The sequence below is a fragment of the Oncorhynchus mykiss genome, chromosome 21 (genome assembly GCF_057628025.1).
Source record: "Oncorhynchus mykiss isolate SJ-2025 chromosome 21, ASM5762802v1, whole genome shotgun sequence".
Classification (NCBI taxonomy): domain Eukaryota; kingdom Metazoa; phylum Chordata; class Actinopteri; order Salmoniformes; family Salmonidae; genus Oncorhynchus; species Oncorhynchus mykiss.
The window spans coordinates 10,499,665-10,510,960 of record NC_143042.1 but is presented as its reverse complement, the minus strand read 5'-3'; the positions used below and the strand labels follow the sequence as shown (position 1 = coordinate 10,510,960).

General features: G+C 43.1%; 1 protein-coding gene across 1 annotated transcript; it reads left to right on the top strand.

Moving 5' to 3' along the window:
• The first annotated feature begins 5,616 nt into the window (after positions 1-5,616).
• On the top strand, positions 5,617-11,093 carry LOC149972977 (uncharacterized). Its single transcript, XM_090213707.1, has 2 exons — positions 5,617-5,723; positions 6,138-11,093. Exon 2 carries the CDS (start codon positions 6,319-6,321, stop codon positions 10,309-10,311), a length of 3,993 nt encoding a protein of 1,330 aa, XP_090069833.1. The 5' UTR covers positions 5,617-5,723; positions 6,138-6,318; the 3' UTR covers positions 10,312-11,093.
• The last annotated feature ends 203 nt before the right edge of the window (positions 11,094-11,296 follow it).

Here is an 11,296-nt window from a genome sequence, read left to right as displayed (position 1 = left end):
GAGTGCTACGGGTTGGTAGGCAGGTTACCTTAGTGATCTTGGGCACAGTCACTATGGTGGTCTGCTTGAAACATGTTGGTATTACAGACTCAGACAGGGAGAGGTTGAAAGTGTCAGTGAAGAGACTTGCCAGTTGGTCAGTGCATGCTCGCAGTACACGTCCTGGTAATCCGTCTGGCCCTGCGGCCTTAAAAATGTTGACCTGTTTAAAGGTCTTACTGACATCGGCTGCAGAGAGCATGATCACACAGCCTTCCATGACAGTTGGTGCTCTCATGCATGTTTCAATGTTATTTGCCTCGAAGCGAGCATAGAAGTAGTAGGTGTCACTGTGTCACTGTGCAGGCTCGTGTCACTGTGCAGCTCTCGGCTGTGCTTCCGTTTGTAGTCTGTAATGGTTTGCAAGTCCTGCCACATCCGTCTAGTGTCAGAGCCAGTGTAGTACGATTCGATCTTAGTCCTGTATTGACGCTTTGCCTGTTTGATGGTTTGTCGGATGGCATAGCGGGATTTCTTTTAAGCTTCCGGGTTAGAGTCCCGCTCCTTGAAAGTGACAGCTCAAGCCATTAGCTCAGTGCAGATGCTGCCTGTAATCCATGGCTTCTGGTAGGGATATGTTTATTTTTTTCACCTTTATTTAACCAGGTAGGCTAGCTGAGAACATGTTCTCATGTTCAACTGCGACCTGGCCAAGATAAAGGATAGCAATTCGACACATAGGACAACACAGAGTTACACATGGAATAAACAAAACATAGTCAATAATACAGTAGAACAAAAGAAAACAAAAAGTATATATACAGTGAGTGCAAATGAGGTAAGATAAGGGAGTTAAGGCAATAAATAGGCCATGGTGGTGAAGTAATTACAATATAGCAATTAAAACACTGGAATGGTAGATGTGCAGAAGATGAATGTGCAAGTAGGGATACTGGTGTGCAAAGGACCAAGATAAATAAATAAATATTGTATGGGGATGAGGTGGGTTAGATAGAAAAGCTATTTATAGATGGGCTATGTACAGGTGCAGTGATCTGTGAGCTGCTCTGACAGCTGGTGCTTAAAGCTAGTGAGGGAGATATGAGTCTCCAGCTTCAGAGATTTTTGCAGTTCGTTCCAGTCATTGGCAGCAGAGAACTGGAAGGAAAGACGACCAAAGGAGGAATTGGCTTTGGGGGTGACCAGTGAGATATACCTGCTGGAGCGCTTGCTACGAGTGGGTGCTGCTATGGTGACCAGTGAGCTGAGATAAGGTGGGGCTTTACCTAGCAAAGACTTGTAGATAACCTGTAGCTAGTGGGTTTGGTGACGAGTATGGAGCGAGGGCCAACCAACGAGAGCGTACAGGTCGCAATGGTGGGTAGTGTATGGGGTTTTGGTGACAAAACGGATGGCACTGTAATAGACTGCATCCAGTTTGTTGAGTAGAGTGTTGGAGGCAATTTTATAGATGACATCACCGAAGTCGAGGATCAGTAGGATGGTCAGTTTTACGAGGGTATGTTTGGCAGCATGAGTGAAGGATGCTTTGTTGTGATATAGGAAGCCAATTCTAGATTTAATTTTGGATTGGAGATGCTTAATGTGAGTCTGGAAGGAAAGTTTACAGTCTAACCAGACACCAGTATGTACGTATGGTCACTGTGGGGATGACGTCATCGATGCACTTATTAATGAAGCCAATGACTGATGCGGTGTACTCCTCAATGCCATTGATGGAATCCCGGAACATATTACAGTCTGTGCCAGCAAACAGTCCTGTAGCTTAGAATCTGACCACTTTTTATTGATCAAGTCACTGGTGCTTCCTGCTTTAATTTGAGCTTGTACGCAGGAATCAGGAGGATTTAATTATGGTCAGATTTGCAAAATGGAGGGCAAGGGAGAGCTTTGTATGCGTTTCTGTGTGTAGTATACAGTGGGGCAAAAAGTATTTAGTCTGCCACCAATTGTGCAAGTTCTCCCACTTAAAAAGATTAGAGAGGCCTGTAATATTCATCATAGGTACACTTCAGCTATGACACACAAAATGAGGGAAAAAAATCCATAAAATCACATTGTAGGATTTTTAATGAATTTATTTGCAAATTATGGTGGACAATAAGTATTTCTGGCTCTCACAGACCTGCAACTTCTTCTTTAAGAGGCTACTCTGTCTTCCACTCGTTACCTGTATTAATGGCACCTGTTTGAACTTGTTATCAGTATAAAAGACACCTGTCCACAACCTCAAACAGTCACACTCCAAACTCCACTATGGCCAAGACCAAAGAGCTGTCAAAGGACACCAGAAACAAAATTGTAGACGTGCACCAGGCTGGGAAGACTGAATCTGCAATAGGTAAGCATCTTGGTTTGAAGAAATCAACTGTGGGAGCAATTATTAGGAAATGGAAAACATACAAGACCACTGATAATCTCCCTCGATCTGGGGCTCCACACAAGATCTCACCCCGTGGGGTCAAAATGATCACAAGAACGGTGAGCAAAAATCCCAGAACCACACGGGGGGGACCTAGTGAATGACCTGCAGAGAGCTGGGACCAAAGTAACAAAGCCTACCATCAGTGACACACTACGCCGCCGGGGACTCAAATCCTGCAGTACCAGACATGTCCCTCTGCTTAAGCCAGTACATGTCCAGGCCCGTCTGAAGTTTGCTAGAGAGCATTTGGATGATCCAGAAGAAGATTGGGAGAATGTCATATGGTCAGATGAAACCAAAATATAACTTTTTGGTAAAAACTCAACTCGTCGTGTTTGGAGGACAAAGAATGTTGAGTTGCATCCAAAGAACACCATATCTACTGTGAATCATGGGGTGGAAACATCATGCTTTGGGGCTGTTTTTCTGCAAAGGGAACAGGACGACTAATCCGTGTAAAGGAAATAATGAATGGGGCCATGTATTGTGAGATTTTGAGTGAAAACCTCCTTCCATCAGCAAGGGCATTGAAGATGAAACGTGGCTGGGTCTTTCAGCATGACAATGATCCCAAACACACCGCCCGGGCAACGAAGGAGTGGCTTCGTAAGAAGAATTTCAAGGTCCTGGAGTGGCCTAGCCAGTCTCCAGATCTCAACCCCATAGAAAATCTTTGGAGGGAGTTGAAAGTCCGTGTTGCCCAGCAACAGCCCCAAAACATCACTGCTCTAGAGGAGATCTGCATGGAGGAATGGGCCAAAATACCAGCAACAGTGTGTGAAAACCTTGTGAAGACTTACAGAAAACGTTTGACCTCTGTCATTGCAAACAAAGGGTAGATAACAAAGTATTGAGATAAACTTTGGTTATTGAGCAAATACTTATTTTCCACCATAATTTGCAAATAAATTAATAAAAAATCCTACAACGTGATTTTCTGGATTTTTTTTCTCATTTTGTCTGTCATAGTTGAAGTGTACCTATGATGAAAATTACAGGGCTCTCTCATCTTTTTAAGTGGGAGAACTTGCACAATTGGTGGCTGACAAAATACTTTTTTTGCCCCACTGTATGTGGTCCAGAGTTCTTTTTCCTCTTGTTGCACATTTAACAGGAGAGGTCTAGATACTACAATGTTAACAGATTAACATGACAGGTTTAGCCACATGTGGTAGGTGATGGTTAATTTGATTCATATTTTTGGAACATTTTTTGACCCTGCTTGATTTATAGACTCATAAAGACACATATCTTGGACTCTCACCGATGTGATCACACCTACATTAAGCAATGTTTGTTTTACAAGATCCACATCATTTCACCGGTATCATATCGTCAAGATAGTCAAAGAGTATTTTCTACCTCCAACCCACTGGGAACAGAGTGAACATCTGGTGACAGCGCTGCTCTATTCTGGAACAAGCAGAACCACTCAACCCTGTCTATGTAAATCTCAGTTTCACTCCCACAGCGACCAGTCTAGCAGTTGAACAGTTTCACTGTCTGAAATACCCTGGATTGGGCCAGATGTGAGGGAGTGACTGGTTTTAACCTCTATGGTGGATGCAGGAAGGGAGACATAACAGATATGCCACCATGTAATGAATGACAGATAAAATGGGTATTATACTTTATGATGATAGTTTATGGACAAGTAGTTTACATGTGTCTCATGTTGAATCCAGCGTCAGGTCTCATTCACAGAGCTAACAGTCCGTAACCTACTCATGAAAAAAGTTAATATGCTGCTGTTGATGATCACATCCATTGGATTTCCACAGCTGGTTGTAAGGTCTATTTGTGGATTTTTTGAGGGCTTGGGAGCCTGAAGCGATTGTAACTTTCAAGTAATATTAAATTACGTGAATAAAAAGGGCATAAATACAATGCTATTATTGGTTATTGGTTGTTATTGGTTGGTTGGTAAGCAGTGCCCACTTTGACAAAGGCAGGGGCGCAAAACATTTTGCTTGTCCATTCCCAGTGCGCCTCTCCAGGGTGCTGTTGGAGAGACACATCGCTGCGGCGTTCTACCAACGTTCCGTCGAAAATAATCATGTAACATAAATCATGTCGGGGATATAGGATATGGTAGAAAGAGTATGTGGATTTTCTGTCACCTACAGGACAGAGATAAACATTTAAAAAAGTGTAATGAGACGGACACTTATATCATGCAGGTTTCTCTGATCAATTCCTCTATTTATTTCACCTTTATTTAACCAGGTAGGCCAGTTGAGAACAAGTTCTCATTTACAACTGCGACCTGGACAAGATGAAGCAAAGCAGTGCGACAAAAACAACAACACAGAGTTACACATAAACAATCGTACAGTAAATAACACAAAAGAAAAGGAAAATTGAAAAAGCTATGTACAGTCTGTGCAAATGCAGAAGAGTAGGGAGGTAAGCAATAAATAGGCCCGAGAGGCAAAAATAATTACAATTTAGCATTAATACTGGAGAGATACTGTAGATGTGCAGATGATGATGTGCAAGAATAGATACTGGGGTGCAAAAGAGCAAGAGGGTAAGTAATAATATGGGGATGAGGTAGTTGGATGGGCTATTTACAGATGGGCTATGTACAGGTGCAGTGATCTGTGAGCTGCTCTGACAGCTGGTGCTTAAAGTTAGAGAGGGAGATATAAGACTCCATCTACAGATATTTTTTCAATTCGCTCCAGTCATTGGCAGCAGAGAACTGGAAGGAAAGGCGGCTTTGGGGATGACCAGTGAGATATACCTGTTGGAGTGCGTGCTACGGGTGGGTGTTGTTATGGTGACCAGTGAGCTGAGATAAGGCAGAGCTTTACCTAGCTAAGACTTGTAGATGACCTGGAGCCAGTGGGTCTGGCGACAAATATGTAGCGAGGACCAGCCGACGAGAGCATTCAGGTCGCGGTTATGGGTGGTATATGGGGCTTTGGTGACATAATGGATGACACTGTGAAAGACTGCATCCAGTTTTCTGAGTAGTGTTGGAAGCTATTTTGTAAATTACATTGCTGAAGCTGAGGATCGGTAGGATAGTCAGTTTGGCAGTGTATGTATATTGTGCTGCCATCCTGTTAGAAGGTAACAGATTATTTTATTACAAGGGTTCAATTGGATTTTCATTGTGTGCAATGGTGTTATTTGCCCCCTAGTGGATGTTTCTGGTACTTAGAAAGACAACGCAAACAGGAAGTAGAGAATTTGTTCTGCACGCATAGAAGCAGCTACAAACAACGCTACGGTGCAGGTCTTTCAATGTAGTTATTTCTTGTCACGCTTCAGCCTTGGAAAATATTTGTTTGTAAGTTCAATTCAAGCATTTAGCTAATGATTATAATCTTGTTATTGATAGAGTTGCTTACATGTCAATGTTGGTTGCATTTACTCACAAATTGCAATGCTTTTCATGTATGTCGTTAGCAGTATTACTTTGCTCGTGCGTCATGCAAACTAATTGTAATATATACAATACTGTAGTTTGTTACTGTTCCTAGTGTAATATGCTTTGTTATTCTACATAAATGGTTGTACACTATTAGAGTAATGAAAGGAGCCAATTACCATATGAGTAACAATTAGCTATATGGTTTGGCATCATGCCAGATGCATGGTACCTTAGCACGTGCTTTGTATTTATGCAACTTCAAATGTATAATGTACAGCTACTGTCGGTGTGAATTGAATACTAAAGTATATTATTTTCTGTATTTTGCAGTTTCACAACATAAACGTTTTCAATATATTCATTCAAGAAAAGTCACGCCTTGGGAGTTTTATTGAAGACTTAGTTGTTAGCTATCTGTCTAGTTTTGCATGGGAACGCAACTCAAGGGCAGAATAGTGAAAAAACATCATCACAGCGGGCTCAAGCACAATAATAACTGCACACGGTGGTTATGTTTCTACGTTCATCAGCCAACAAAGCCTCTTATCCTAGGGAAGACCAGCAGTCTACGATGCAACAACCAGAGTCAGGTGTTCAACAGAGAGAGATGGAAGAGCCTCTTCAGCACATTGGGACCAAGTCTCAATCTACAAGATCAAGGTCATCAAAACAGTCAAGCAGATCCTCAACGGTGAGTTTTGCAGCCGTCAAAGCACGCGCCAAGGCGGACGCAGCACGCGCACAAGTCTCTTATGCTGAGAAGGAAGCTTCTGTGATGAAACAAAGGGCAGAAATAGAGGCCAGCTTGTTGAAGCAAAAAGCTGACCTCGAGGCAACTTTATATGTTCTCCAAGTTGAGAGAGCAGCTGCTGCTGCGTTGGCTGAAGCTGCAGCCTTTGAAGAAGCTGTAGAATCAGAACGCAGAGAGCTTCGCAAAGAACTAGACACAGGGACACAGCCCTTAAGTCCAGTCCAATGTACATGTGAGTATGTGCAACAACATGCTAGGCCCTACTTTGCTGAACTTCCATTTGAAGTGGAGAAACAAGAGCTTAGTGTTGACCCAGCTACATGCCACAATCTAGAAAGTAGCAAACAACGGAGCATAAGCAGAGACTCTCCGTTCAAAAGGAATGAACAGCAGCATGGTGGAAATGGAAAACAAGCCCACTTCCAGTCACACACACAAAACTTCCCTGAGTCACAAGTGGCACCAGACCTCATCAAGTACCTCCTACGCCGTGAGATGGTGAGTTCCGGACTCCTGAAGTTTGATGATCGTCCTGAAAATTATTGGGCATGGAAAGCATCCTTTCTCAATGCGACCAGAGACTTGAATTTATCAGCCAGGGAAGAGTTAGATCTAATTACCAAGTGGCTAGGGGCAGAGTCGTCTGAGCAAGCAAACAGAATTAGATCTGTCCATATTTTCAACGCAACAGCAGGACTTAACATGGTCTGGCAACGACTAGAAGAGTGCTATGGTACACCCGAAGTGATCGAGAATGCACTGTTGAAGAAAATTGAGGATTTTCCAAAACTGGCTAACAAAGACAATCACAAACTAAGAGAACTAGGTGACATTCTTCTCGAACTGGAGTGTGCTAAAGTAGAAGGGTACCTTCCAGGCCTCGCTTATCTGGACACATCTCGGGGGGTAAACCCTATTGTAGAGAAACTTCCATTCAGTTTACAAGAAAAATGGATAGCACAGGGATCCAAATATAAGGAGGACTATCGGGTAGCATTCCCACCATTCTCGTTCTTCTCGAGATTCATCAGGAATCAGGCGAAAATTAGAAATTACCCCAGCTTCACCCTCTACACCTCAACTAACCAGGTGCCCATGAAAAGTGAGAAACCTGCCAGGTACAGCAGCAAGACACCTGTGACTGTATACAAGACAGATGTGTCATCTGAGGCCTCAGACCACCAAACCAAACCCAGTAAGACAAAGGTTGAAAACCCTGACCATCACTGTCCAATACATAACAAGCCTCATCCTCTTAAAAAGTGTTGTGGGTTTAGATACAAAACTCTAGATGAGCGCAAATCATATCTCAAAGACAATGGCATTTGTTTCCGATGTTGTGGGTCAACTCAGCACAGAGCTAAAGACTGTAAGGTTTCAATCAAGTGCTCTGAGTGCGACAGCGACAGGCATCTTGCTGCTCTGCATCCAGGCCCAGCCCCTTCAAATACAGACACCGCTACAGCAGAGACGGAGCATGGCGGGGAGCAAGGTGACGATGCTCTTTTATCTGTCACCTCAAAGTGTACAGAGATCTGTGGTGAGGCAGTCAATCCAAGATCATGTTCAAAAATATGCCTAGTCAAAGCTTATCCGGCTGGGAAAAGAGAGAAAGCTGTCAAAATGTATGTAGTGCTTGATGAACAGAGTAACAAATCTCTGGCCAAGACAGAGTTTTTCAGTCTCTTCAACATCAATGACAACTCTGCTCCATACACAATGAAGACGTGTTCTGGGGTAACAGAGACTTCGGGCAGGAGAGCCGTCAACTTCATGGTGGAGTCTATAGATGGACACATGCAGCTCACTCTCCCTACTCTGATAGAGTGTGATATGATGCCAGACGATAGGATGGAGATTCCCTCCCCCGACATTGCGTATCATCATCCCCATCTGCAACCAGTTATGGACAAAATTCCAGCAGTGGACCCAGACGCTCCCATCCTCCTGCTCTTCGGACGAGACATCTTAAGGGTACACAAGGTACGAGAGCAAATCAATGGGCCCCACGACACTCCTTATGCACAGCGACTCGACCTTGGGTGGGTCATCGTGGGTGAGGTCTGTCTGGGAACGGCTCACCAACCAGCCAATGTTAACGTGTTCAGGACAAACATACTTCAAAATGGTCGCACATCCTATCTGAGCCCTTGCCCTGACATCATCCAGGTAAAAGAGAACTACAACAGCGTAGCTCAGAAACACATCTCTCCCTCTACAGTGCACTCGAGAGATCCAATCACAACTGTGAACACAGACAGCCTGGGATGTTCCGTGTTCGACAAAACACAAGACGATGATAAACCAGCACCATCAGTGGAGGACAAAGCCTTCTTGGACATTATGGACAAACAGGTTTTCCAGGATGATGGAAACAACTGGGTGGCTCCACTACCCTTTCGCCCCACTAGACGTCGCCTCCCTAATAACAGGGAGCAGGCCATGAACCGTCTCACATCACTTCGCAGGACTTTAGACAAAAAACCTGACATGAAGCGTCATTTTATTGACTTCATGCAAAAGATGCTGGATAACGACCAAGCCGAACCTTCACAGCCACTAGAGGGAGACAAAGAACGTTGGTATCTGCCCATATTTGGTGTTTACCATCCACAAAAGCCTGAACAAATAAGAGTAGTATTTGACTCCAGTGCTAAGTGTCAAGGCGTGTCACTTAACGATGTTCTGCTCAGTGGTCCAGACTTAAACAACACACTCTTGGGTGTCCTAATGCGTTTCCGCAAGGATTGCATTGCACTAACAGCAGATGTGCAACAAATGTTTTACTGTTTTGGTGTACGTGAGGATCACAGAGATTACTTAAGGTTTCTCTGGTATGAAGACAACAACCCAGATAGAAACATAACCGAGTACAGGATGAAAGTCCATGTATTTGGGAACAGCCCTTCACCAGCCGTAGCCATCTACTGCATGAGACGAGCAGCGCTACAGGGTGAGAAGGAACACGGGTCAGAACCCAAGCAATATGTAGTGAGGAACTTCTACGTCGATGATGGTCTGACATCAGTAGCTACTACAGAAGAAGCTATCAACATTCTAAGAAAAACACAAGCAATGTTGGCGGAGTCCAACATGAAACTACACAAGATTGCATCCAATAGCAAAACAGTTATGGAAGCCTTCCCTATGGAGGACCGTGCGAAAGACTTAAAAGATCTGGACCTAGGAGTGGATCCTCTTCCCTTTCAACGGAGTCTGGGACTTTCCTGGAACCTGGAAACAGACAGCTTCTCATTCCAGGTGTCCCACAATGAGAAGCCTTTTACGCGGAGAGGCATCCTGTCCACAGTGAATAGTCTTTATGACCCCCATGGGTTCGTGGCTCCAATAACAATGCAAGGTAAAGCCTTAACCAGAGAACTCTCTTCTGATCAGAGTGAGTGGGATGCCCCTCTTCCCACAGAAAAAGAAGAGACATGGAAAAAGTGGAAGCAAGTCCAGTGTCTCGCTGACACCTTTTGGAAAATGTGGAGACAGGAGTACCTGACAACGCTGCAGAGACGCAGAAAATGGACAGCAGAAAAGCCAAATGTAAAAGTGGGAGATGTTGTCTTATTGAAAGACAGTCAGGCACACAGAAATGACTGGCCAGTCGGGCTTGTGGTAAAAACCTTTCCCAGTAGTGACAAAAAGGTTAGGAAAGTAGAACTAAAAATTGTCAAGCAAGGAGCTGCTAAGGTGTTTCTGAGACCAATCTCAGAGATTGTTGTTCTTCTTTCTGAAGCATCCTAGAGAAAAGATAAAAATAGAAAGGGCATTATTTGTTTCTTGATATGTTTTATTTCATAGTGGCACAATTTCATTATACCAGGCGGGGAGTGTGCTGCCATCCTGTTAGAAGGTAACAGATTATTTTATTACAAGGGTTCAATTGGATTTTCATTGTGTGCAATGGTGTTATTTGCCCCCTAGTGGATGTTTCTGGTACTTAGAAAGACAACGCAAACAGGAAGTAGAGAATTTGTTCTGCACGCATAGAAGCAGCTACAAACAACGCTACGGTGCAGGTCTTTCAATGTAGTTATTTCTTGTCACGCTTCAGCCTTGGAAAATATTTGTTTGTAAGTTCAATTCAAGCATTTAGCTAATGATTATAATCTTGTTATTGATAGAGTTGCTTACATGTCAATGTTGGTTGCATTTACTCACAAATTGCAATGCTTTTCATGTATGTCGTTAGCAGTATTACTTTGCTCGTGCGTCATGCAAACTAATTGTAATATATACAATACTGTAGTTTGTTACTGTTCCTAGTGTAATATGCTTTGTTATTCTACATAAATGGTTGTACACTATTAGAGTAATGAAAGGAGCCAATTACCATATGAGTAACAATTAGCTATATGGTTTGGCATCATGCCAGATGCATGGTACCTTAGCACGTGCTTTGTATTTATGCAACTTCAAATGTATAATGTACAGCTACTGTCGGTGTGAATTGAATACTAAAGTATATTCTTTTCTGTATTTTGCAGTTTCACAACATAAACGTTTTCAATATATTCATTCAAGAATAGTCACGCCTTGGGAGTTTTATTGAAGACTTAGTTGTTAGCTATCTGTCTAGTTTTGCATGGGAACGCAACTCAAGGGCAGAATATATATGTTTGGCAGTGTACGTGAAGGAGGCTTTGTTGTGAAATAGGAAGCCGATTCTGGATTTAATTTTGGATTGGAGATGTTTAATATGAGTCTGGAAGGAGAGTTTACAGTCCAG